This window comes from Aspergillus costaricaensis (assembly GCF_003184835.1).
Source record: "Aspergillus costaricaensis CBS 115574 unplaced genomic scaffold BO79scaffold_31, whole genome shotgun sequence".
Lineage (NCBI taxonomy): Eukaryota > Fungi > Ascomycota > Eurotiomycetes > Eurotiales > Aspergillaceae > Aspergillus > Aspergillus costaricensis.
In genome coordinates this window covers 329,060-354,667 of record NW_020291831.1, presented here as the reverse complement: position 1 = coordinate 354,667, position 25,608 = coordinate 329,060, and the positions used below count along the sequence as shown (strand labels likewise).

Below are 25,608 nucleotides of genomic sequence, written 5' to 3'. Positions count from 1 at the left end.
CGAAGCAAGGCGAGGCGCCCTTTTGCTGAAAAGGTAAGGATATCCGTGTGACCGAGGGTTGCTCAGTGGCAATATCGTATTCTTGTGCTTGTATTCTTTTTAGTTTCCTGTTTGAATAGTCTCTTCCATACTCTTGGCAGTTGACAATGCGCCTTCGCACAATAATAGAGATAGCGAAATTAGGAGGCCAGCCTGCTGTTTTTAGATATCGCTGAGACGAGGATATTGCATAGACCTGCAATCCACTCCGTTGTTTTATCTTATATGGGATCTCTCTCTAGTAGGTGGTCGTTCTATCTACGACACTCCGCCGCCACACGGGCAAGGACTGTGCTGTAAGAAGTGACCTCGTACACAGGCATTACGGTATAGCTGAACATCACTATTTGTAGCGATTTGAGAATAAGGCAATCTGCCCCTACAGCAAATTTTTAGTGATGCCAAAAAGGATATAAGTTCGCCAACGGAAGTATGGTGAAGTCCAGTCAAAATCAATAACTTCCTTAGACTTATTTTGTTAAAAGCGTCGATCCGGGACGGAGATGCAGCAGCGAGGCAGGCCATTATTGAAAATATTTCTTATATGTGCCTACCGTACATGACACACCAAAAACTTCTATCAGCTCTGCGCCTATTGAAGGCGTCATATGAAGACCCAGTCGAGTTGCAGATGTAGAAGACACGAACTTCACCCATGATTGCTTTTCAGATGCCCTGATTTGCAGACTATATGGCTTCAAGGGGCGGGCTAGTTGGCACATGATCGAATGACCAAATTTTGGGCATATCTTTGCCGAGACACAAACATGCAGGGCACCACCATCATACCATAAGTAGATACCGGGAGACTGGCTTCGGCTGCTTCAATTATTCTTCCTGTTCTAATTAGTTTGTCCGATGCCGATTCCGAAACAAGGGTCCGATTACAACTGAAGGACCCCGGGGGGTACCAACATCTACATATTTTAACAAGGAGACGCATGCCTATCTTCAAGCGAGACAAAAAAACAGCACAATCGAAAGAAAGAATTGAAGCAAGTCAGCAACGATGTCCAGCGGAGTCCTGAGCCGACCCGGTGTATCCATTTACTACGAAATCCGCGGCTCCGGTCCACCGCTTCTCATCATCCCAGCGGCCCATGGAACGCACCTGACCCACGAAGACCTCGCCTTGCGGCTATCGTCCCAATACACTATTATTGGCTTCGATCGGCGAGGCTCCCTCCGCAGTCGCTTCCTCTCTCCACCGACGCATGAACAGCAACGAACCCTGCTGAAAGACACCGTCGACGACATAGTCGCTCTCATACAGCACCTCTCACCTGATCAGCCAGTCCTCATCTACAGCATTTCACTAGGTTGCATGCATGCCCTTGAACTGCTCAGCACTCATCCAGACTTGGTCCGAGAGATAATTGTCCATGACCCGTGCATACCATGTCTCCTACCAAAGCAGAGCTATGAGCAGGTCTCTGCAGCATTCCAGTCCACCGTTTCGATATACAAGACCCATGGTCCAGCTGCCGCCTCGGAGACATTTGTCCCGGTCGTAACGAGCAGTGAAGACCGTGCGCTGCTTCGTGACTCGCCCACTCATAAGAAGCTCCTTGCGTTGTCGATTCTCTGTTTCAACTTCCTCTTCGAATATGAGTTACCTGTACTGCTAGGATACCAAGTACCCTTTCCTGTGTTGAAGGCCTATCGTGAAAAGATTACTCTCATCAGGGGTGAATTGTCCTCAACTCCGTTGACCACTGAACCGATCACCACCCTAGGTGCCGAATTACGCTTACCAGTTAAGATGGTGGCCGGTGGGCATCTGCCATCCGCTACTCATCCGGAGGCCTTCACAGAAGAGTTGTTGAGCATTCTGGGGGAAGCATTGTGAGGCTTTCTTGAACATCTTCTCCGCTGCCTTTCCGGAGCAGAATACCCGGTTCTGTTCATGTCCAGGCTTGTCCTGGGCATATGAGTGCCGTATACAGCAAACTTAATCCCGAATAGCGGGCAATAGAGAAAAATCAAATATCATTAAAGTCGTCGGACATACCAATACTAAAGCCGCGTGTTGGATTAGAGATAGAGATATCGTGTCAGCGGGACCAAATATCACTGTGTCGCCGAAGGTAGGAATTCATCAACACCTTTTATTTGCTGATTGAACGAGGTATGGAAAACATTGGCATACAACATAATCACGAGTAAGGTATGTCACCAGCGACTACCTTTCCAGAGTCTGGCAATAAAATCTCGCTTGGCCGAGTTTGGATGATTGGATACCAAGCGGACTTTGTTTGCGGTTTCTCGTGTTTTCGGATGGTCGGGACCCATGGTCTCCTCGTAGCTGGCAAGAGCGCGCAAGTAAAGCTCCTTTGCCCTGTGGGCTTTGTGCTGATCCCGATACAAGTCTCCTAAGTTAGATACCGCGTCCAGTGTAAGGACATGATTAGGACCGAGGCTTTTTTCATATCCATTTAGGCATTCTTTGAACATTTTCTCCGCTTCTTTCAGTTGGCCCCGGTCTTGGTGAACGACACCTAGATTGTTCAAAGCACCGAGTGCTGCAGAATGCGTTGGGCTGTGTTTCCGCCATTCGGCCAAGACCAACTTATAGGTCTCTTCTGCTTCCCGGAGTCTGCCCTGTTCTCGGTATACATTTGCTAAGTTGTTCAGAATAGCAAGCACCGGTCCACTGCGCTTTCCATTGATCTGCTCTTTGGCGGACAGAACGCGTTGAAATAATGACTCTGCCTTATCGAGCTTCCCTCTCTGACAACAAAAAACAGCCAGGGTATGGGCCAACTCAAGTGTATAGGTGTGGTCATGACCAAAGGTGCGGTCAAAGCCGTTGAGTGCTCGTTCTTGCATCTGCTCCGCTTCCTGCAGCCTGCCTTGCACATAATAGAGATTTCCAATATGGTGGATAGTATGAAGGGTTGAGGAGTGAAAAGCGCCTAGAACCTTCTCCCGTCCCAACAAAACGCGTTGGTACATTTCCTCGGCCGCTTTCAATTTACCCTGTGAGCGATAGATGGTGCCTAGTTGGAATTGCGTGTCGAATACAGATGCGTGATCTTTCCCAAATACTGTCATCCTTCCAGAAAGGGCTCTCTCACACATTTCTTCAGCTTCCTGTCCTCGGCCTTGCTCAAAATAGACAACACCTATGTTATGGATTGTGTTTAGCGTCGACGTATGATATTCACCAAGAGATCTCTGTTTGCCCCTCAAGGCTTCGTCGTATAGCTCTTCTGCTGCGGGCAACCGGTATTGAGAAAAGTAGATGTTTGCAAGGTTATGCATGGCATCCAGGACCAATGGACTGCTTGCTGTCGATGAACTTCGGTATCCCGTCAGTGCCTTGTAGCACAGCCTTTCGGCCTCGTCCAGTCTCCCCTGAGCATGGTAGATATTTGCAAGACTCTGAAGGGTATCCAGCGCCTCCAGTTGAGAATAATCAATCTCGGTGCTTTTATATCCGGAAAGCGCCCGCTCAAACATCAGCTCGGCTGATCTCAAATCTCCCCGGTCATGGTACAGCAAGCCCATGTTATGGACGGTCTGGAGAGTGACTCTGTGATCTGGGCCGAACGCCATCTCTCTCCCAGCAAGTGCCATTTGGTACATCTGCTCTGCTCGTTTGTGCCTTCCATGTGTCCAATACAGGCGCCCCATCGCATGAAGTGCCGAAAGGACCTCAGAATCTCGACTCTCTCTTGGTTTGTCTCGTATCAATGGCATGAGTCTGTTTGCGTGATACAGAAGGCGCTGTTGCAACGACCAGTCGTTCGTGTCTAGCGCAAATTGGGCGTTCGAGCCCACTGTGACTGCGAGAATGGTAAAGGTCTCTCTGCTAAGCTCATCGAGGTCCGAATCGACAAACGGAAGCTCATTCTCACACCAATCTTGTATGACCGGGTGTAAGCAATAACTCCCGTGGCGCGAAGACTGCTGTACCAGCGAGAAGTCCAGCAATATCTGCATCGACTTTGAAAATTGGATCTCGTTTGAGAAAACTTCTGAAAGCCCTGAGGGTAGAATGCGGGATTGCATGGCGCTGTGGAGTAGCTCGTACCATATATCCTCGTGATGAAAGAGCGAAAGAATAAAGAAGGTCTGTGCTGCCAGTGGGGAGGTTTGCTTAACTGCCTCATAAGAAACTCTCCACGCCGTCTGCAAATTTCCGTTTGGGTACCCTCGAAGAGGTTGTGCGGCTGCCTGAAGGCTGCACCATTCGCGCTGGTAGTATTCCAAGTATTTGGAGCAGCTCATACCTGTCCGGTGGATATAGGAGCCTGCAAGTGCCAGTGCTAAAGGTAATCCGTGCAAACGCTTAGCTAGTGCTTCGGAGCTTGGGTCGTTCTGGCATCTGCCGTATGTGCTGTCTCTAGGGCCTGGCTCGCCAGTGAGTAGTTGCAAGGCATCCTCAAAGGGAAGCGGCGTGAGTGGGTGAGCGATCATGCCCTCAGCAAGTTGCGGTGATCGAGTTGTGATGATGATCGAGCCATGATCTGCAGTCGGCAGCCAGCTTTTAATGTCAGAAGCTTCTACATCATCGTAGATGAGAAGCCACCCAGCGTTATTTTTCTTCGACAGCCACTCTAGGGCTCTTTTGGCACATAAAGGTGGCCCTTCTTGCATCGAATGGTGGTGCGTACTGTCGGTTGCAGCCATATCTCTGACGCGGACAACGAGGTCTGCAAATGACGCATTCAAGGTAGTCTCATCCTTGCCATGCAGCCAGAAAACTGATGTGAAGTCCTCTTTGTGCATGCGAGCGAAGTGGGCTGCTAATTGTGTTTTGCCCAGCCCACCCATTCCATGTATCACGACACCTTTGCGCGCCATCACTTTATTCGGTTGCAGGATCTCCCATAGCTTGCGGAGGTTCACATCCCGACCGACAAAGTTGCTAATCGTGGGTACGTCAGTCAGTTGAAATGGTATATGGTAATTTTCTAGTCTCTATCAGCGGTCCGATGCTTTATCAGGAGCAAGTTACATCACTCACCCTGCGAAGTATCTATCGAAGCGGCCATATTATGCTGCGAAACTGGCATTACGGAAAGTAGTTCCTTCGCATAAGCTGCAGCTGTAGCGGCAGCATACCCATGCCATGCGTCATTCTTGTGTGAATCAGCATAGTCACATATGCCACGGATCACCAAACATGGAAGATGGTTAATCAAACCGGCTGCTTCCATCTCAACACAGTACGCCCCAAGCTCCTGCCCTAGCTTGTCACGTACGTGACTGTCTTTGATCACTTGGTTCCCTGATGCAATCAATCCATAATGAACCACTGGCAAGCCATCGCATCGGACAGACCGTGAAGCCGTCCTCGACTTATCGCAATTTGCACATCCATCGGACCGGATGCCAGCATGAGGGTAATCTGCAAGATACAGGTGGTCTTCCGTCACCGGCCTCGAGAAGACCAAGGCTCCCTGTTCAGTCGTTCTCCTTTCGAATTCAGACAGAAAAGAGACAAATTGGCGGTCATGTGACAAATGGTTTGCCTCTACTTTAGAGATCGCGTGCAAGAGGGATCTGGGCGGGTTATTCAACATGCCTGTCCGCTGAAAGCCAGCGGCTGTTGCTTTGCCAAAGTCATATTGTACGACACCTCCGTTGTTGTCAGTAGGTCTTGCAACGACTACGTCACCAAGACGGACATCCGCATTCTTAGTTGGTATGCCTCCGCCAATACCGACTAGGAGGGCGAATTGGATGGAATGGAAAGTTGACAAAAGTTGGGTCGCGACAACAGCTGCAGAGATCGTCCCGCATACACCGCTCGGTAAACAGGTGAGGACAATTCTATGGCCACATATGCACCCTAGTGTGTAAACATTCGCGTCATTCGGTCCGGCTGGAAGCTGATCGTGGGTCTCATCCAGAAGGGCTTGGGCAGCCGCCAGCTCCACTGGGAGTGCGCATATCCACGCCACGGTATAATCATTGTGAGAAGGTTTCGACCCGGATGCCATTATGAGCGTCGGGGTGGTGATGCTAAGCTTGTTTTCTTAATGAGGAGATTCATACGTCCCGTTGCTGAGATCATGTGTGTCGCAGCTGGAGTATCGGCCCATCTTCCTGCCTGACTGCTACCCAATCGCAGCTGTGGCGGGAGACATAGCCACAAGAACCTCTAAATTAATACTGGTAAGAGCAGTAGCCATGCCCCCCACCAGCTTATCAAAGTCCTCCCGCATGCGAGCAATACATCAATTTGTCTTCTTGACAGCTCAAACATGGCCTCCGTACACTATGATATCCCTCTTGGTTTCCTCCCAGACAACGACGGGGTGATAGATCATCACAGCCCACCAGAGCAGCTCGAGCCCGATGAAACGCTCTGCCGTCCGATCTTAAGATCGGTAGATGATATGATTCCGTTCGTACACTGTACACGGCCCTCCATACGACACCTTTCCTGGGCCAGCTCAGCTCTGAGGTCGACCGAGCAAGTTGTCGGCGCTCATGATCATCTCGTACCGTACCTGACATTGCCCACTTTATATGTCTGTGTTGGTTACCCCCCTTGTATGTGGAAATTGAAAGGTGCTCATCGATTCCGTAGTGCCAGTGTGCTCAATTAGTCCCGAAGGTGGATGGCCAGCCAAGGTGTGTGCTCTGTCAACACAGTATATGCTGTTGCTGCATGCCGGCCAATTGATAATGGTTTCCTGTATGGGCAACATGGTTCGTTGGCAAGGGTTTCCGTTTTTTCGTTCTTCTTCCAACTCTGTATGCATACTTGGGATCTCCCCATATATGTCAAGCCCGCATTAGGACGGCGTTACCAACCTGGTCTCAGGGTCAGGCCTCGCAAGTACCTTAGTCGGTTTCGATAGATGCGTTCAATAGTTCTCGCTCAGAAGTGTCATCTAACTGACGTTGAGGATGATAAATCATAAGACATAATCATTATATGTTAGTTGGAGGGCTTGGCTGCTGTAGACATTCGCGTGATGTTCAAGTATGAGCCTGATAATTCGCTCTTGGGTACGTGTTGGGTCATTAGTATGCCTAGTACTTCGTAGGAGTCCTCTGCTCTTTCAGTTGGTACTACCCGTCGCAGATTCGTCTTCTCATGTCGGGCTTGTTGTGGCGGCATGACTACTCAGCTGCTGTTTTGATTCCGAGAACTATCAGGGAAGCTTCCGAGGGAAGTCAAGCAATGCATATCTCTTTTTCTCACGCCTTTCACTCCGAGTTGCACCCTTTATGGTTTGAAGTTTCGGTAGATCTAGCCAACATTACTCTATGTACTGTACACGAGCTGCTCAGAAGCAGTGTATTAGTATTATCTTTACGGTTCTTTCTTGGCCGGTCCAAAAAAGTACAGGTTCAGCGGGTGTGAGCTCGGGGACAGACACGAACTCTTAGGAGTAACGGAAATACATGCAACCACCCACATTCCGTTTGCCAGTCTCCCTTTCTGTCTTCTCTTTCCACCAAACCCTAACAAGTATTTGTATGCGCGCTCCATGCACAATCACGTGTCCAACTCATGAAGCGGTACATGGCCAGATAGCTCCTTCGCGCCCATATTCCTCGTTCGGTAGGACGTTGATGAGGCCGCCGGCATCTGGTATACGTTTGACGGGGTATTCTGGAGTTGAAGCCGCTTTCTCCTCTCGTTCAAACCATATCCCAGCGATGCCAACGCCAGCAGCCCAAGGGGGACGCCGACCCCGGCCCCAACGGCGGTCACGGTCGCGCGGCTGACTTGATTGCCATTAGCCGCGGTCGGGCTGCTGCAGCTTTCATCGGCTGTGGAGGAAGACGAGGTATTGGGCTCGGTGGTAGAGGTCGCGGTCGCGGTGCTGGTGGCGGTGCTAGCAGTGGGGAGGAGGGAGTAGCTGGCCAGATATGCCTTGCCAGCAATGGGCTTGCCAGTGCCCACTGAAACGGGCGAGACACCATTGGCGCATCCGATGGAGTTGGTCCCGTTGGAAATAATCGAGTTGGGGCAGTAGAGCTTGACTCCGTTCACGTCACTGTAGAGGATGAGGGAGCACGCGCTGCTCCACGCGGTGGTGACTGTAATTTTGCCAGCACCTGGTCAGTCGCAAAGAAGAACAGTAGACTAGGTTGAAGCCAAACTATCAGGGTGGGCGAGGTATCTCACGTACTTCCATGACAGACATCGTCGCAGACCGAGGTATCGTTCCAACTTTGGGAGGTACAGGCGCCGCGGCCAAGAACATACGGTTGATGCATGGAGGTGCAGAGGCCATTGCTCAAGCATATCGAGTTCTTGTTGCAGCAGAACGAGACGCCATTGTCGGAGCAAGGCGTGTAATCCTCGGCCACGTTTCCCTCAGGGAAGTAGCAGGTGGTGCCGGACACCAGTCGTTCCAGAAGGACGATCAGCAGCAAATGGTAGAGCCACATGCTGACGAACACCGCCAGCTTTTTCTCTCTTTACCCAGGTGGAAACTGAATTCAGGTCGGCGGCGGCGGCAGCAGCAGCAGCAGCAGCTGTGCCATCTCACATTTCAGCGACAGAAATAAGAGGGAGATGGGCGGGACGCAGGGAGTTTTCATCTGGGGAAATGACCGTCGCTGGGCAGCGCGCCAGCCATGCCCACACGAAAGCCGATTGAACGGGGGCCGTGCCGAGGCTGGTGGGGGCCAAGATCCCTTTGAAGAGCAGGAGAGGAATTTTTCAAGCCTGGACTGGGCAGGCTATCAAGGGCACGCGCGAGCACGCCATCCCAGATAGGCATGAGGGAGAACCTGGCGAGTTCAACCTGACGAAGCCGGAGGGACGAGAGAGACATTGGTGAGGCAGCCGGTTGGCGGCGGGCGGGGCGGCCCAGGAATGTCAGCGTGTCGAATGAACCAATCCCTTGCACCCTCGGATGCTGTACTGTTGAGTCTCTGACACATTCGAGGGGGACAGTGGGTTTGAGGGGGGCCGTGCAAAGAGGTAAGATGAAGCCGAGCCACTAGATGCAGACTAACACCCGACGATCCTTCAGGGGCTCCAGTGCTCGGATTCTTCCCGTCGGAACGGGAAAGGGTCCGTTGACTGCTAGAGAGATGTCTCGATTACATGAGTATATATATATGTATATATATGTGGGTGTAAAAGGATTGCGGTTGGGGTACTACGCGAGGATACTAGATTAAAAGACGAATGTCTCTCTTGATGCGATTGATTGAAAGATGAGGAGGTGGTTAACTCGTTGATTCGTTGGGGCTAATTGAGGGGGCTGACGTGAGATTGCTGCCTTGGCAGCCTTAGAGTATCACGTGATAGAGAGCCGGGTAATGACGTTATGTAAGCACCGCCATAAGTATAACTAGTAATGTGGTGAAATTTCTCAGGTTTATCATTGGATGGGGGGAACAGCATATAATTTCAGTTTGTGGCTTAGGGAGGTTACTAAAATTGGTGGCACACAGTTCGCTAGTTCATCATTGACTCTCACACCAGTACTACTAATAATTTAAGTTCCTAGCACGCTGTCACCTCGTTGAGCAGTGGGATGGGCCTAGTATATATTTCTTCACACCTGGTAAACATGCTACAATTCAGGTGATGGTAAGTAGACCAATTATCAAGTACTAACTGCCGGAGACCATGACAATCCTACTAGTATACAAGCGCTTGCTGCTAGTGGAAAGACCACAATGATCACATACTACTCATACTACACAGAAGAGGGTGGTGGCTGTGGTGATTTCGGTGGACATCTCAATTTGTGCTTTATGTGGCAGGACTACCTTTCTTTTTTCACGCAGTGATGTGACCTGGCCGAATGAAAGACGCATGATGACTGTCTTTTGTTGGTTTGGTTGTCTGTAATACAGTTGTCTGTGGTACAGGAGTAGTAGGTATTGCTTATTGTTATCATCACCATCACCACCGTCATCCGAGTATGATGCTCTAAGCATGTCTAGAACCACATTAGTAGTACAATGTTATAACACATGCTTTTTGGTAGAACCCCTCAGAAAACTTCCTCTACATATATATCGCCCATTATCTGCTTCACATTTCTTACCAAAACCTTGCTGAGGTTAGCTTGCACCCCTTCAGCCATAGCGGCGCTCCCACAGGCATAGACATATCCGTCCTGTTCCACTAATTTCGTCCGAATTTCGTTACGTTTGTCCAGTAGAAAACCTTGGATACGCTTCTTTTCGCGGTTACGAGGAACAAGACAGGCCAAATCTAACACACGATGCCTCTGCGCCAGGTGGACTACCGCGTGAAAGAGGTTCTCACCCACAGGCCGAAACCCCGCGAATAGACTGATGGGAGCGGTATGAAATGGGTGTGTCGTGCTGCTATGTCCTCCCCATTCTTGTGCAGTCTGAATCCGCTGCTGAAGTAGACTGCGGACTGGTGCAAATCCAGAGCCAGTGGTGATGATAACAAGCGGCTTTTGAACAGCGAGAAGAAAAGATGCAGGGGAGGCAGGGACGACGGCATATACCACTGATCCGCCTGGCTGAAGGGAGGAGAGGGAGATGTCGCTGAATCGGCCTTGCTGTTGTGGCTGAATCAAGAGCTCTACCTTCTTCTCGCCGATGTACCGCGAGGATGATGCCACGGAATAGGCTCGGGGCTTGATAAGTGGGCAAGCAAGACAGATTTTATGACGGAAGCCTTGAGTCAACTGCGACGGCTCTATAATGTCCGATAATTTCTCCAGTCTTACAAGGATACTTTCGTTCTCGCGCTCGCCGTTCTTGTCAACCTCGGCTGCCCAGCTTGGAACTTTATTTCTTTCCTCCCGGTCAACGAAGTTGGTGAAGAAGGCCTTGTAGCTGCACGACTGGAGCCCTTCGCCAGAGAACGGTATAAGCTGCTGAGGATCTGTGATTCCCAGGGCTATGATGGCTCGGGAGACATGAGATGAGGAATTCGTGGGAAGAATCCGTAGGTGAGTCATCTCGGCACATTCGATGCCGTCAAGAGTCAAAAGGATCAGTCCATCGTGCGTCCGACTGGATGCCTTAGAGGTAACCACTTCCCTAAAGTTGCGGAGCACCCCAGCGTGCGTTACGAACGCTTCTTCCGGATCACTCGTCAATTCGCCTTTCCCTCCCATTAACGCAGACTCGACCGCGTCCGACCAGCGATTGAACATGCGCAACGGCAATGCTTCGGATGCCACATCGGCCTTTATTAATCCACCAGCTATGGGCAAGATATTGAGGTGGTGGAAATAGTCGTAGCCGGTGATTGTTGCGGCATTGGAATTGGGACAGGCACTATCCCCAACCCCAAAGACGGACAGTCGGACACGGGAAAAGTCAACCTTGAGCGTGTGGCGGAAATGCCCTAAGGCATTTGCAAAATCAGCTCCATTGGCAGGAAAGGCACCACTGCCGGTGGTCGAGGCAACCAGACGCAGCCCATAGCGAAGTTCTTCGGCGCTTTGTGTCCAGATACAAGTCTTGCCCACTCGCTTGTATTCCTGATCCCACACAATTGCGGTTTTAGTTGATTGAGCTATCTCCTCCAGTACTTGTGCGCGCCTTTCTAGGTAACGGTCTTCGGTGTAGATGCCTTCCTGCCACAACTGCCAGAGAAAAGCCACCGCTTCATTTTGCACCACTTCGACGGGACGATTCTCCCCGACCTTTGACTCAGCGCTGTGAATGAGACGTCCAGCTTGGCAGAATTTTTCCGTACAGCCAGTGACAGCCAAAATAGGATTCTTCTCAAGGATCCGTTCATATTCCTCGAAGGGGCACCGTATGGACGGGTTTGCACCACTGACTGATCTCTGTACCAGGCATGTTCTCCCAGGCAAGAAAACTGAAGCATAAACTAAAAGCTTGGTCACAAGACTAGAGAGCTAAAGGTTTGGCACGCCTTAGTGCACAGGAAGATGGATTTCTTATAGAAACAGGGAAGATCTGAACTACTAGTGGCTAAACATAGGCCTCAGATGTTGCGAAGCGAACCGAGCAGTTACTCGTGTAGCCAGCATGTGCCACAGCTGGCTCAAGATCCACGATTGTATTGCAGGGCCAGTGGCGGGCGTAGTCCCAGTCTTGATATTAATCTTAATATTTCTGCAGCCCCATGTTAGCCAATGACTTCAAGTTCCAGAAATATTGGCTTTGGGGCATATTTCTTTGCTCCTCACCCGGTCAAATATGCTTTGATCACTCGACACTGAACGTAGAACAGCCAAAACGAAGCACACCACCATGCGAGCAGGAGTGACAATATCTCAAGGTCTGAGCTCTGGGCTCCGTTTTGGAGACATTGCTTGTATGTAACTAGTCGATTCTGCCTGATTACTGGATTCCTTTTTTGTCTCAAAACAGCAGCTGGTTGTTGTGTTACCTATTTGGGGCTAGTGCCACTTCCTTGCCTCGGTAAAAGTCACCTGTTACATCTCTGATTACTAATATTCATGCCTGAATGCCTGAATATGGCGCCTCAACCGTCGTTCCTCATGGTCGAAAGCTTCATTCTTCCTGGCTTGTCTTTTTGGGCCTCCATCATGCAATTGCACCCTATTAAATCTTCTTTCTTAATCAGATACAGGCCCTTCTCCTACTAACTTCTCCCGAGCTCCGCCGGCAAGAACTGTGATCCGTCCGCAGCCTGTCGGGCCAACTGGGTCATGGCCAGCTCCGCCAACGGCTCTCCCGATCCCATGGAAACCCCCACTTCCCGTCCGAACCAAGTCCTCAAGTCCACTGTTACCAGGGAATCCACCTCGTACGAGCCCAGCGACCGCTGCGGATCAATCTCCTGAACGGAAAGTGCCATAATACGCGCCAGTTTATCGACGATCGTCCGCGTTACGACGTCCACCGCCGCCTCGACCTCTTGTTCGGCCATTTGGGACCTGCCTGCAATGGCCCGACGCGGAGAGAATAACGAATGGGTCATGAACCTGGGCAGAGGGATGGACTGGCGTTGAAAGTCCCGCGCGGATCGTATTCCGACCACCGTGTGGCAGGTCTGGGTACTCTGCGCCACCCCCCAGGCAGGGTTTATACGATATTCCAGGATAGAGAATGTGAGATCTTTCCAGAGGGCCCTGTAGGCGAGCGCGATGGAGAGTCTAAAATGGTTCTCCACGATCCAACCCACACTGAACACGCTTCCCAGACTGATCGAGGTGGCCGGGTAGCCTCCTGTCATCAGTTGACACGCAAAAACACCCAGAAAGGTGTTGGTGTGGCAGCATAGTTGGCCTGGCCGCGGTTGGCAATAACTCCCGCTGACGAGGAGCACATGATGAAGAAATCCAGATAAGACCTGGTGGGGCATAGGGCAGAGACGACGTTGATGGTCCCCTGCACCTTGGGTGTGATAACCTTCATGAACCAAATGTGATTCATATCTGACAGCATCGAGTCCTGCGTTGTATGGCAGTTGCCTCTCTTCAGCATATGCCCTTGACCCTCCACAATGCCCCTACCTTAAGAATTATTGAGGTCTGAAGGTAGGCCCACATGAGCGGAATGGACGCCTGACACTTCAGCATAGCACAGCGGTAATCCAGGATCGACCATTCAGCATCAGTAGCCAGTCGACGATCTGCGGGCTACCTATTGCCATGGATCCACCGGTATAAAAGCAAGGGGAATAACGGCATTCAAAAGGCTTGCTGCAGAATCTCACCGTGCGGAGCAACTGCCGCAGCCCTCCGGTTGGACCCTAGCGCCCATCTCGCGGGTGCCTTGCCCTCAAGGGCCCCGAAGTGCGCCCATAACAACAGCTAGCTAGTATAGACACAGGGCCAGGCTACGAGTAGTATCAGGACAGTAGGTACGAACGCTAAATGCGATAGCATTAGTAGGTTTAGCTGCCCAGTCACCATGTTCATAACCCAGTGGGGCTCGCACATTCACCCTGCCACTTTGGTGTTCACTTCATGAATATGCTTTTCTCTAAAGTTACATAGACAAAGTAGAGTCGGACCCACTCTACTTTGTCTATGTACATGGGAGGCAAAACTTCCACCACATACGGCTTTAGTATCTGTCATGAGATCAGCAGTCAACGTTTGACGACCTTGCCAATACGGGTGCGGTGGCAGGTCATACATTGACCACGGATCCATGACATACAAAGCGCGTTGGTGGAGGGATTCGGAGATACGGGGAGCAGTGAGAGGTTATCGCCGTCGCCGTGAATCCATTGCCGCGCAAGCAATTGCAGAAGTGTTGAAATCGGCAGAATTGATTGGGACCCACCGTCCAGGGCTATATCTGGTGTCATTGACCCTTTACCAGAATTTACTATGACAGATGGGATCGCTTAAGTGGGTATTCCGTAGTATCTTGCTTCTTCGTTACCAGACTTTTGTTGGTCGGGGTGACCGGAGTTTGCGGATATACCATTCTCGCCTACCATGGATCTGTCTTCCTTAAATTGATGGACAAAGCACGAAATTAAATGGCTCTACATATCAGTTAAGGCAGCAGAGAAGGGAACGGCTCATCTTCTACTACCTTGCAACTGCCCCTCAGACCAACAAAAAAAAAATATGTCAACCCACAAAGCGGCGGTGATTCATGCCCGGGACAAGCCCCTGGTCGTGGAAAATGTCCCTCGCCCTGTGGCATCGACTGGCGATGCCATCGTCCGCATCCTGGCTGCTGATATTGTCCCTTATATGAGGGAGGTAATCACGAACCAGCGCCCATACCCACTTTCCATCCCCATGACTCCGGGAAACACGGCCATCGCGCGTATCCATGAAGTTGGACCCGACTGTGTCACCCTCAGGCCGGGTCAACTTGTCTTCTGTGACATAACCATCCGCGCGCGCGATAATCCCACTGTTACCATGCTGTACGGAGTTCATGGAGCAATTCATCCTGCGGCGCAGAAACTCATGGATGGAGTTTGGCGCAACGGAACATATGCTGAATACGCGCGGTTCCCTCTGGAGAACCTGTATCCACTGGACGAGAAAGTTCTCCTGGGGCGGCTGGGATACAGTATCAGTGACCTCTGTCTTTTGACCGTATACCTGGTCCCCTTTGGCGGGCTGGCCGAGGTGGACGTGAAACCGGGCGAGGTGGTGATTGTGGCCCCAGCTACAGGGCGTTTTGGTGGCGGTGCGGTAGGCGCAGCCCTGGCCATGGGGGCCACCGTCATCGCAGCCGGTCGCAACAGGGCAGCTCTGGACAAGCTCGAACGCATTCATGGTACACAACGACTAATCACAGTCCAAATCACTGGGGACGAGGCCACTGATACCCAGTCCTTCAAAACAGCGGTCGGCCAACCGGAGGGGGCCCATGTATACCTGGACCTGTCGCCCCCAACCGTTCAGGACTCATCCCTGTTAGTTGCCGGTATTCGTGCGCTGGGATCTTTCGGTCGATGTGTCCTGATGGGCGGTCACTTGGGAAGTGTTCAGGTTCCTTACGGCGAGATCATGTTCAAGGGCATTCGCATTCAGGGACGGTTTATGTATGATCGTCCGCATGTGTTCCGGCTGATTCAAATGGTGCGGTCTGGGTTGCTTCCACTGGGTGGGAAGGGCGGGGTCACTTACATCGAGGAATTTGGGCTGGATGAAATTGAAGGCGCATTAGATGCGGCAGGAAAATTGAGCGGCTGGGGGGGTCAGGTTGTGTTGAAGCCGTAGACTTTCATCCTGTGCTCGTGATCTTTATGTTCTGGGGTTAACCTAATATCTCTTGTTTTATTGTTCTTCTAATTTTCCTCTTCGGTCTATATGGCATCCCGGTATTTTGTTGTGCCTTAGTCTGTCTATTGAATCATTCATCTAGGGTGTACGCATATCCTTACGTGTTGTATATCTCATGACGGCTCTGCTGCCCCGGGGGTAGTATCGCTAGATTTTGTCTACTTCCAATTATGTAGTCAGCAAATGAATGTCCACTCATAAACTTGGTGCCTGGAAGTGCAGTGAAATTATCATTATGGTACAAGGTGATAAATAATTAGAAATATACAGCAGCGGGTTCCGCTGGTGACCATCAAGGTGACGATCCAGCTCTGCGCAATCCTTACAGGAAGTACATGGTCCAATTTACGCGGAATTTCGCATCATTCTTCGAGCATGAAGAGAGGTATTCCTGCGCGATTGTGAGCTAGACTGACTGCCATCGCTGACATCAAACGCCCAGATAGCCTGGAAGCAATGGGTGTCGACCTGGGCTTTCTGGTTGCTGGCTTGGGCATTGTACGAGCTGTTAGCCGGGAAGAGGCCGATAATATTATAGAAGTAGGCCTGATGACATATTAGTGTGGACCTCAACGGCTCAAAAATGGAGGCAATCTCACGTCCACGGCACTTTCCAGGATGCGAACTTCCGAGGGCACTTTCTCTTTAGTGGTTGAGTCAATCGACTTCAACTCAGTTGCACTGTCGGAGAAGGCGTCCATGAGCTCAAGGAGCGATTGTACGAACTAGCGGCCAAAGGGATAAGTTATATATTTAGTTGCTATGGGTTAGGCTGATGACCTCACATTTGAGTACCCTTCATATACTGTCTGCTCCTCGGATTGATCAGTGATGATAGGGGTATTGGTCATGAACTCGATGTCCGTGAGAACCACGGTCACCATCGTGTCCATTTCGGTATAGACATCCTACACCTCATCAGAAAAACGCATACTTGAAGCTGTGGATCATGACCGTATCTCAGGATACCTAGGGCAAACATACACGCATTGGACCGGCATCGGCGGTGGAGTTAATCTCCAATACGAGATCCTTGGCAGCGAAACCTTGTTGCGCCAATTCATTCAAAGAGTTGGCGATCTCACTTGAAGTTAAGGAGGCAAAGGCGCAATGGGCATAGAAGCAGAGAGCAATAAGAATAGAGAAAAGTGAGCGATACATGGTAGACAGTATTGAGTGACTGGAGTAAAATGCCTAAGTTGTTGATAGGGCGACGGGTGAATAAGTTAAGCGAGTGAACGAGAATCGCGTTGCTCTGAAGAGAGTGGCAGAACAACGGCTCTCAATGAAAACAAAAGACAAGACGCGTATTGCAGAAAGGACTGACAAGGAATGGGATATTTTTTGACACGAGTTAGGAAGAGGGGGCAATCATCTCGTATTTAATTAAAAGTCATGCAGGCGGCCTGAGGGATCAGGCCTGAACAGGAATAGCCGGGATGGCTCGGACCGAACTTGTCCCGCGCTGCGCCATCACCTGATCTAAAGAAGATTGTTTGACTTGGATACGATGCTTGACACAAACATTTGATGGGATATGGCTGTCTTTCTATATGATATATATCCTATTATTCGGGTGTATGCTACCAACATTACTCAAATATATACCCAAAACCCAGTCTCCCATGTACATCGTTCGGAGAAAAAGATGTACAATTTATATATCTCCGCGGTAATTGAACCAAACATGAACACTAGACAAAAGTCCCCCAATTACTCCAAATAATGCTCACCAGATCTCTTCAACCAAGAGACTGGTCCAAAAGAGTTAGACTACAGTAATTGCAATAACTATGGTTTTGAAAGCTGCTCTTTGCGGTAGAAAAAGATGCAGATGACGTTGATGGAGAGCATCAACAGCAGACACACCCAAAAGTCCGCTTTGCTCAACCCGGCGGTCACCCCTGCCGAGAAGTCAGGGAAAACATTGCCTGGCCCCAACTTATCGGGAGCTGTAGCTCGAGCCAGAATGGTGGCTACCGAACCAACCACCTGCGCTGCCAGGAGGGTAAAGGTGACATGGAAACGAGTCATGGTGTTTAGAAGAATCATTCCAAACCCTAGGTGAATGGTTTAATGTTAGTTGAGAAAAGCCCCGACGGATGATCAGGAAAAAGACTCACCAATACCCTGAAGACTATCCAGAACCCCAAGCCACAACCAGAGCGCCCGTCCGAGAATGGCTCCAGCAACTGGTCCACCCGCCCAAGGAATATAGGTGCCAATGTTGGAAGTGGCCCATAGAATCTGTGCCCATCGAGGGGCTCCCAGCCCAATGGCAAAGATCGGGATGAACCAGGCATGTCGCTTGGAAAGCACGTGAAATACCCAGAGCGCAGCTGCCCACACCACGACGAAGAAGAGAAGGACTAGGAGAATGATCTGCCACACCTTGGCGTGCTTGCTTGACCAGAGGTACAGCCAGTTTCGCCCATACGGTGCTGATAGCCAGTAGTTGGAGATGAACACCATGTAGAAGAACCACTAGAAGAAAGTCGGTTAGCTCCCGATATCAAAGGCCGAGTATTATTAAGACCGACAGAAACATACCAGGATGACCCGACGCCGGAAGAGCGAGAGGTAGAAGGTTGGGACCCGACCAGGTGTTTGCCGATAGTATGCAGGGAGTCCGAAGAATACCAAGGCCCCCAACAGCCACAGCACACAAGCCAGGCCGATGCCGACCCCGAGCAACACGTTTGGGTCAGTTATGCTAAGACTGAATCGCGTACTGCCCTCTTGGTTGAGGCTTGCCATCCAGCTACCCCAGTACCACAGGAAACTGATGCATAGCTGCTGGCTACCCTGAATCACCGTTGCTCGGTAAATCCAGGAGCTGAGAGGCGCCCCGCCTAAACACACAATGGTTAGATAATGTGGCCGGCAGATGCTGTCCATATACATACCTTCATCTCCAAAGTTCAGGGCGAAGAAGATGGATCCACTGGAAGATGCAAATGAATATAGCCCGGTGCCCACGTTCTGTAGCCACGTCTGGCTGGTGCCGTTGCCAATGGGGCCCGCGATTCCGACGAACAGGAAGGCTAAGCCGTACAACTTTGACACAGTTAGAATGAAGGCCTAGGCAATGAAAAATATGGGAACAAGTTCACATACCAGGTACGGAATAGTTAGCACATAAACCGATGGAACGAGCCGGAAAACCATCCACCAGACGATTGAGGACGCGAGATAAATCGAAGCCAGGATGTACAGCTTTTCTGCCGTTTCTCCGATCTCGCCGTTCAACAGAGTAATCTGATAGGAGTTCAAGGCAAGGATTTGGCCCTGGTATTGTTCTGTTAGTGGTTGATTTGGGTGGCGTCTGGGGAAGGTTCAAACTCACGATAGCAAGCACAATTGAATACAAGGGCCAGTCGCCCAGCTTGATGAGCATGAAGCGCTTCAAACCGGTGGGAGGAACATAATCCTTTGGGAGAAGAAATTGCCCACCGTTTGGATCCTCAGCAGGGCCATTGACTGCAGGGGTAGGTGGTCGACTCGCGTCCTGAACTTTAAAGCGGAAGATAGACGGAGACGGAGACGGGAGAGGTGATTTGCCCAGTTTGACATCTCGGTAACGGTTGAACCAGTCTTTTTCGCTTTTCTCGATGAATTCCTCGATGCACAACTGGTCCTCTGAGTTTTTGCCGTTTAGACCGGCAAGTTTCCGTTCAAACTTGGCTGCGTACTCGTGATTGGCATCTGTGAAAAAGGGATTGACTTTCTGGAGGTTGTAGTCTTGTTTCTCCTTGACGATGTCATGGATGCTAACGAGACTCATCATCGACGGGCTTAGGTTCCTTCGTCCTAGCAGACCATCGTCCGGTCCGGCGCCGAGGGTGGGGGTACTGGCCCCAGAGTTAGCAAATGTTGGGGGAGTATTTGGTGCCCCAGATGGCGACAGATACGAGGCAAGATGAGGGCCGAAGTCATCTTGGGTGACCCCTGTCATATTCTCGAGATCTTGGTCGTCGTTGCCGAGGGTATAAACAATGCGAGGGCCTCCCCGGGGGGTGGAGGATACTGGTCTGCGTCTTGGCTCGTTGTCAGTGTCAGAATCATTGAACATGTTCAGATTCGAAGGCAAATTTGCTGGCAACGAGGCAACATGGCTGTGGCCTGGCCTGGAAACGGCTTGTTTTGCGTCCGCAGTAATGGGCCTGCTGGGCGGACCCGAGTTGTCTGAGCTGCGAGAACGGCTCTGTTCGCGACTGGTATTCGAGCTCGATGAAAACCGAAAGTTGCGAGGTCTATCGGGGACCATTGTACTGACACCAGATATCCTCCAAGTATTGCGGTCCTGGCTTTTCGAGTGTTTTGCGTGCTTTACGATGGATGTAGTTTGTAGGATACCCAAATCCTCAACCCACTGCGCCACGGGGAACCGCTGCTTGCCTGACCGTGCACGCATCATAGCGCGTGTTTCTTGAGATGATCTCAGAGCATCGTTGATTGCCAACTTGAACTGGTGAATGAGATGTTTTGTTGTCATCGACTCACTAGAATACATTAGCACTCCGCCTCTACATGGCGTCATTGGTAGGATGAAGAAGCTCACATTGTGTACCACCATCCTGGCATCTGTCCAAGGCCACCGACCCTACATGATGTACATACGTCAGCATTGATACTCGTAGCAACGTTTGTATAGAGTCATACCGTGATCCCACGCCTAAAGCTCCTTTGCGGCCAAACTCGACAGCCACAAGACCAAACGGTTCATCCCGCGATGGAATCAATGCAAATTCAGCGCCACTGAAGATGAAGGGAGGTAGTGCAGTAAATTCTGGCTTGGAATAGACACGTCCCGGATAGAGTTCCATCAGCCGGTTCAACTTCAAAGCCGCAAACCTCCCATAGAGATCGATGACTGGCCCAATGCACATCAACTGTACCTTCGGGTGAGCATCCAAAACAGAGGGGAAGATGTCCGCGATAAGGTCAACGCCCTTTTGCATGGACCAGCGCCCGACAAAGACAAATAACTGAGCGTCGGGGTCAACCTTCAGCCCTGCCCACTCCTGTGCTTGCTTTTTCAGTGCGCCACGGCTGGCCTCAAACTCCAAATCGATGGTGACCTCCTCGGGCTGTTTGCTCGCATTGCTGTCCCAGTCTGCCAAGTCGGACGGGTCAGGATTAGGCAAGGCTCCAACGCTCTTGAGACCCCAGAAAATGGGATACCTGGCGTACGATCGCTTGCCGTATTTCTTCGAGACACCCACTGCCCCGAATCCGTTCTGGTGTATTTTCAGGTAGTTCGCGGCGCAGTGAAGGAGATTGAACACGTCGCCGAACTGGACGTATTTCTTGACTACTGCCTGATCCAGATTGAACACTCGGCAGACCTCGTGTATTTGCTGGGGGTTTCGCATTGGCCACAAGCCTTGAAATTCCGCGTTATGCAGAGACAGGCAGCATGGAATTGTTCGAGGTAGGAGATAGAGTGGAGCTGCTGCACCATGGTAATCGTTGATATGGTAGAGGTCAATCTGCGGGAACCGCTTGATGGCTTCAGCAATACATTGGTTCCAGGCCGAGTAGAAAATGGCGGAATTGAGGTCGTCCATCCGGGCAGGATATGGGTCCGACTTCGATTGCGCTCGAAACACAGGCGCATCCAGCAGGACGTATGTTATATTATGCAGCCGATGGTACTGAACATCAACATGGTATGTTGTCCCAAGGACCGTCACCACCATGGGTTCACGCGGGTCATCCCTAGGGTAGTCCACGCCTCCAACACAGGGAACCACCCATATGAGGTCCTGATGGGTAAGGTTCTTGCCCATTAATTGAGCCATCACACCTAGTCCACCGATTTTGATCTTGATGGCCCAATCTTCAATATCGTATTCCATGGTGGCAATAAGGACAGTGCGTCGTGGGGTGTTAACAATGGCTCCAATGGCGCTTCCAGTGGGAAGGACTGACGGGCTCACGGAACGCTGAGTCTCTTCCGGGCTGGCTTCCTTTTCGTTAGAAGACCGGGTTATCTTCATAAGGGCTCCCAGAATCGGTGCAAACGTCGAAGTCTTCTCCGTGACGCCGACTTGATTGAACTTGACCTGGTAAAAAGCCTTGAGGTAAATGAACACTGCCCCGACAGCTGTGGCGACAGGTATGACAGCTAGCAAGATGAAGAGAGCTAGCTGGACCCATCTCGATCCGGTGGGTGTGGCGTAGACCCTCAGATCGCCGTCATTCACCGAAAGCTTAAAAGCTAGATAAGGCGAGGGGGGTGGGATGGTGACATTGAACACATTGCTCAGAAGCGTGACGGGGGGAACTTGATCCAGGACGTTGTCGCCGTCGATATCCCCGTAGACTTGTGTCTGATCGGGCAGGCCATCTTCATTGATTCCCCAGGCATTGAATGCGACCTGTACGGGCCATTCGCCCATGAAGTGGATCTCCCAATCGCCAGTGACGTTGCTGAGGCTCATCGTGTTGGAGTAGCCAGCGTCGTATCCGAACTGATTAAATTCACCCTCAATAAAGAGGTTGGGAAAGCGACGAGGTGGTTTGTATTGCCATTGGGAGTCTCCATGCTGCCAGTGGTCGCTACTCCCAGTGAGCTTGCTCCAATACTGGGCGATGATGTGCTCTCCATCCCACGCTTGCTTCGCAGTCCCGGTCCAGTTCTTACCCGGGATGGACGTATTGAACCCGGTATATGTCATCCAGGGACTGAAATTAGCCCCGAAGTCGAGCGAGTAGCGCCACATATCTGCACCTGGGGCCTGTGGCCTTACAGACAAGGGCTCCGTTGCAGGGGATGGAGTGTCAAATAGCAGAGTCCGGCTGTAGTTGGCCAGTTGCGGCCACACCATGGGATTGTTCGTCTCTCCGATGCGAAACATGAAGTGATCCACGGACTGCCCGAATTACTTAGCATTGTAGCTTTATGCAGCGGCATAGAGGAAGTGTATACTTACGTTGGTTGATTGGTTTCCCTCTGTAGTAGTCACGTTGCTAACAGTGATCCTGTGGACTCCAGGATAAACGTTGGTCAAATTGACCTGGTAGCCGAAGACGCTAGTGAGGGCACCAGGAAATGTCGCCACTTGTGTCTCAGCAAATGAACTGCATGAGACTGAATTTGTGTCGATCAGAGCACTCTCATCATTGAGTGCTTTAGACGTCACCGTCAGCGAGTCGGTGATTTGGCTGCAATTCATCTCCTGGGAGAACTCGAAGCCAATTTGTATGGTCTCCCCATCGTTCCCCTGGGAGATAAACCGCGCATCGTGCCCCGGGCTGAAGCGTGTTATGTATGGCGAAGGCTTCACAAATTTAGCCTTGGGGACAAAGGCTTTAAAACCCCAGGCCGGCATCGTCAGTTGAGGATAACATCCATTGGGGAGTTCTGATCCTTCGAATCTACTGATGGTTAGCGAAGTCAATTTAACTCTTTGGTGGTAAAATTTTACCCAAGCGTCACCGAGCTGTTAATGAGAGTATATTCGTCAAACGGATAGAACAGGTTCTTCACCGTGGTTCCTGCAGGAAATGGCGAGATCAGGGCATCCTTGCTACTGCAGTTGAACTGGTGATCAACCGTCTTGTTGTCGTTCGAATACACTAGCCAAACACTCTGGTTACCCTGACCCTGACCATCGAAGTTTTGTAGGTCTGTAAAGCGGGACCTCATCACACTCCACATTCCCGTCTCAGTTGGAGTTCCATTACTGCCGGGAAGGTAGATATCGAAGGTATGGTTAGACAATTGTTGAAGGTACCAGCCATCGTTCAGAACAGGGTAGTTCTGTCGCATCTCAAACATCATTTTGATAAGACCACGAACAGGATGGGAAGGATCCCGATGGTCAAGGCTAACGGAATCATCACCGCATCCAGTCAGGGCGCGGTCGAGCGGGAAGTTGACATATTTGGATGCCCCGAGCTTGTAGCATCCGTGAAGCTGCCATGCTTGAGCAGATGACATGGGGCCGCGACCGAAGACTATAAAGTGTTAGTAAAGAAAAGGGGTTGAGGACGCGAATTACATACTATAATTGTCAGCCTGGTTGTCCAGAATGTAGAAATCCTGTTCCTCGCCCCAGGAGAGAATGGGGATTCCTGGCATGAGCAACGATGCGATGTACAGCCCCAAATTCTGCTTATGGGTACCGTTGGCAATGGCTGGCCACCGAAAAACGTCCTGATTCGTGACACCAAACAGGTGGCGCGGGTCGAACTTTCCAGTATTGATGTTGATCATGTCGTTAGTCTCCACGAGGCCATTCCAAGTCTCGATGAAATTTACTGGCGGATCACCTTCGGCAGCGTAGATACCATCCAGGCTAAATATGAGCACATTAGTATGGATGAAAGGAGCTTTTCAGGGGATGAGCGGGACAACTGACCCTAAAAACCGACTCAATCCTCGGTATAGCGTGTAGTGAAACGCAGCCCCGTCTAAGGCGGATTGCGATGTAGGTCTGAGAAAGAGATCCTCGGTGGCCTTGTCCGTCTTGTTCGTCATCATAAAGGCCTCGGTGATATTGGAGACGGTCTGATTCGTCTGGCGGCCGCGACCAATATACAACGATCCAAAGGCATTCCCTGAGACAATCTCCCCAGGGATGTAGAAGTTGTCTTTACCCACTTGCTGGGCGCAATCACGCACTGACTCGGACCACTCGCCCAGTTGATCCAGGGTCACCTGAAGAGCCTTATCGACGCGGAACCCATCGATGTCAAGCATGGTGATGGTCAGACAGGAGAAGTGTTTGATCTTCGCCAAGACGTCAGGCCGCCATGAGCGCAGACGATCTTGCACAAAGGCAAATTTGGCAATCTGCCCTTCCCATTCGGTGTAGTTTCCAAAAGCAGCTACTTCTCCATACTGCAGTATATAGTCAGTGATAGCCAATGCAATGAATTGGGGAGAGGTCTACTTGGTCGAATTCACTGTCACGGCATGAAGCGCCAAGTGTGGTTGTGGTCAAGCCAGTCCCGTCATCGTCCCAGAATCTTGGATACTCCCAGGGACACTGTGATTCGATTTCATTCCCGGGTTTGAAATCCCAATATTGACGATCGTATTTCCATACGTAGTCGTATTCGCTGGGATTGATCGGCGCGGACCTGTTCAAGTAGCCCTGGAAACCAATAAGATCGCCCATTCTGTTTCCCCGCGGTCAGCATTGTACGCTCCGATATGGGGCACAGGTAATCACACATACGTCCCAAAGGTGTTATCGAAGAGAACATATATCCCCCTCTGATGGGCCTCGGATATCATTGTGCGCCAGTCGTCGATCGTACCATAGTGATGGTCCATCAGTGTTAGGTCCAGCGGGGAATATCCGTCGGCACCCCAGGGAAAGTTAATGTACGGCGTTCCGGCGAGATAAACACCCTAGCAAAGGCAATCAGGTCAGTCTCTGAAGTTCTGTCACCTATGCGAGGCAGCAAACTCACCTTAATTCCCATGCCCTGAAGGTAATCGAACGTATCGACCAAGCCAAGAACATCTCCGCCATGACGGAATTGATTGGAAGTCAGTATGTGTTCCCACTGTGTACCATTCGCATCATCGTTGCTGGGATCGCCGTTGACAAATCTATCGAGGAATATCGTGTAGAATGGGAAACGCCAGTTATCCGGAGAAGGAGTGTATGAGTGACTATCCCATTGACCCGAGTAGTCGAGAGGGTTCGTAGCGGTTTCATTTTGGTTCAGATTCCAATCTACCTCCTCAGGAAGATGTGGCAGAGATTGTGCAATGCGGCTCAATAATGCGATAGTGAAGAGATAACGATAGATAACAAGGAACAGCTTCATTCTGCACAAGTGAATGCCACTATAGTGACATCCACCAAGCGCGCTGGGGGTGCCTCAACTGCAGAAAGAAAAAAGAGGAAGTCAAACAAGCAGTAACAACAACAGGACAGTGCATGCCCAGAAAGAAAGGATATCCCATGAACCCAGAGACTGC

At 50.8% G+C, this 25,608-nt stretch overlaps 8 protein-coding genes across 8 annotated transcripts; 3 read left to right on the top strand and 5 right to left on the bottom strand.

The window, feature by feature from the left end:
• Nucleotides 1-1,048: 1,048 nt before the first annotated feature.
• BO79DRAFT_273336 (alpha/beta fold hydrolase) lies at nucleotides 1,049-1,972 on the top strand (the record flags this gene model as incomplete). The annotated part of the gene is made up of 1 exon (XM_025687499.1): nucleotides 1,049-1,972. One exon carries the CDS (start codon nucleotides 1,049-1,051, stop codon nucleotides 1,886-1,888), a length of 840 nt encoding a protein of 279 aa, XP_025536392.1. The 3' UTR covers nucleotides 1,889-1,972.
• Nucleotides 1,973-2,211: 239 nt separating this feature from the next.
• BO79DRAFT_273333 (uncharacterized protein) lies at nucleotides 2,212-5,990 on the bottom strand (the record flags this gene model as incomplete). Its single annotated transcript, XM_025687498.1, has 2 exons — nucleotides 2,212-4,958; nucleotides 5,012-5,990. The coding sequence occupies 2 exons, from the start codon at nucleotides 5,988-5,990 to the stop codon at nucleotides 2,212-2,214; spliced, it is 3,726 nt and encodes a 1,241-aa protein (XP_025536391.1).
• A 180-nt stretch (nucleotides 5,991-6,170) lies between these two features.
• Nucleotides 6,171-6,919, top strand: BO79DRAFT_46948 (uncharacterized protein). The gene is made up of 2 exons (XM_025689296.1): nucleotides 6,171-6,530; nucleotides 6,584-6,919. The coding sequence occupies exons 1-2, from the start codon at nucleotides 6,255-6,257 to the stop codon at nucleotides 6,677-6,679; spliced, it is 372 nt and encodes a 123-aa protein (XP_025536390.1). The 5' UTR covers nucleotides 6,171-6,254; the 3' UTR covers nucleotides 6,680-6,919.
• Nucleotides 6,920-7,212: 293 nt separating this feature from the next.
• Nucleotides 7,213-8,706, bottom strand: BO79DRAFT_179283 (uncharacterized protein). The gene is made up of 2 exons (XM_025680023.1): nucleotides 8,142-8,706; nucleotides 7,213-8,049 (listed from the first exon to the last, which is right to left on the bottom strand). The coding sequence occupies exons 1-2, from the start codon at nucleotides 8,401-8,403 to the stop codon at nucleotides 7,502-7,504; spliced, it is 810 nt and encodes a 269-aa protein (XP_025536389.1). The 5' UTR covers nucleotides 8,404-8,706; the 3' UTR covers nucleotides 7,213-7,501.
• Nucleotides 8,707-9,968: 1,262 nt separating this feature from the next.
• BO79DRAFT_289837 (uncharacterized protein) lies at nucleotides 9,969-13,264 on the bottom strand (the record flags this gene model as incomplete). The annotated part of the gene is made up of 2 exons (XM_025688821.1): nucleotides 9,969-11,749; nucleotides 12,547-13,264. The coding sequence occupies 2 exons, from the start codon at nucleotides 13,262-13,264 to the stop codon at nucleotides 9,969-9,971; spliced, it is 2,499 nt and encodes an 832-aa protein (XP_025536388.1).
• A 1,172-nt stretch (nucleotides 13,265-14,436) lies between these two features.
• Nucleotides 14,437-15,599, top strand: BO79DRAFT_247528 (isopropanol dehydrogenase; the record flags this gene model as incomplete). The annotated part of the gene is made up of 1 exon (XM_025685651.1): nucleotides 14,437-15,599. The coding sequence occupies exon 1, from the start codon at nucleotides 14,487-14,489 to the stop codon at nucleotides 15,597-15,599; it is 1,113 nt and encodes a 370-aa protein (XP_025536387.1). The 5' UTR covers nucleotides 14,437-14,486.
• Nucleotides 15,600-15,871: 272 nt separating this feature from the next.
• BO79DRAFT_201005 (uncharacterized protein) lies at nucleotides 15,872-16,999 on the bottom strand. The gene is made up of 4 exons (XM_025681532.1): nucleotides 16,647-16,999; nucleotides 16,448-16,570; nucleotides 16,262-16,387; nucleotides 15,872-16,208 (listed from the first exon to the last, which is right to left on the bottom strand). The coding sequence occupies exons 1-4, from the start codon at nucleotides 16,821-16,823 to the stop codon at nucleotides 16,008-16,010; spliced, it is 627 nt and encodes a 208-aa protein (XP_025536386.1). The 5' UTR covers nucleotides 16,824-16,999; the 3' UTR covers nucleotides 15,872-16,007.
• A 454-nt stretch (nucleotides 17,000-17,453) lies between these two features.
• BO79DRAFT_239861 (alpha-1,3-glucan synthase) lies at nucleotides 17,454-25,454 on the bottom strand (the record flags this gene model as incomplete). Its single annotated transcript, XM_025684962.1, has 15 exons — nucleotides 17,454-17,722; nucleotides 17,786-18,146; nucleotides 18,213-18,514; nucleotides 18,569-18,719; nucleotides 18,780-18,950; nucleotides 19,009-20,164; nucleotides 20,224-20,265; nucleotides 20,325-22,540; nucleotides 22,601-23,045; nucleotides 23,096-23,627; nucleotides 23,676-23,968; nucleotides 24,032-24,513; nucleotides 24,566-24,794; nucleotides 24,854-25,029; nucleotides 25,092-25,454. 15 exons carry the CDS (start codon nucleotides 25,452-25,454, stop codon nucleotides 17,454-17,456), a joined length of 7,188 nt encoding a protein of 2,395 aa, XP_025536385.1.
• Nucleotides 25,455-25,608: the final 154 nt, after the last annotated feature.

Bases quoted from the DNA above. Each gene is read 5' to 3' on its own strand.
- BO79DRAFT_46948 (XM_025689296.1), top strand. From the start codon at position 6,255: ATGGCCTCCGTACACTATGATATCCCTCTTGGTTTCCTCCCAGACAAC. The intron at 6,531-6,583 runs GTTGGTTACCCC...TCGATTCCGTAG, and splicing joins TGCCCACTTTATATGTCTGT to TGCCAGTGTGCTCAATTAGT.
- BO79DRAFT_179283 (XM_025680023.1), bottom strand. From the start codon at position 8,403: ATGTGGCTCTACCATTTGCTGCTGATCGTCCTTCTGGAACGACTGGTG. The intron at 8,050-8,141 runs GTACGTGAGATA...GCAAAATTACAG, and splicing joins CGACGATGTCTGTCATGGAA to TCACCACCGCGTGGAGCAGC.
- BO79DRAFT_201005 (XM_025681532.1), bottom strand. From the start codon at position 16,823: ATGTATCGCTCACTTTTCTCTATTCTTATTGCTCTCTGCTTCTATGCC. The intron at 16,571-16,646 runs GTATGTTTGCCC...GATGAGGTGTAG, and splicing joins CCGATGCCGGTCCAATGCGT to GATGTCTATACCGAAATGGA. The intron at 16,388-16,447 runs GTGAGGTCATCA...TTTGGCCGCTAG, and splicing joins TATATGAAGGGTACTCAAAT to TTCGTACAATCGCTCCTTGA.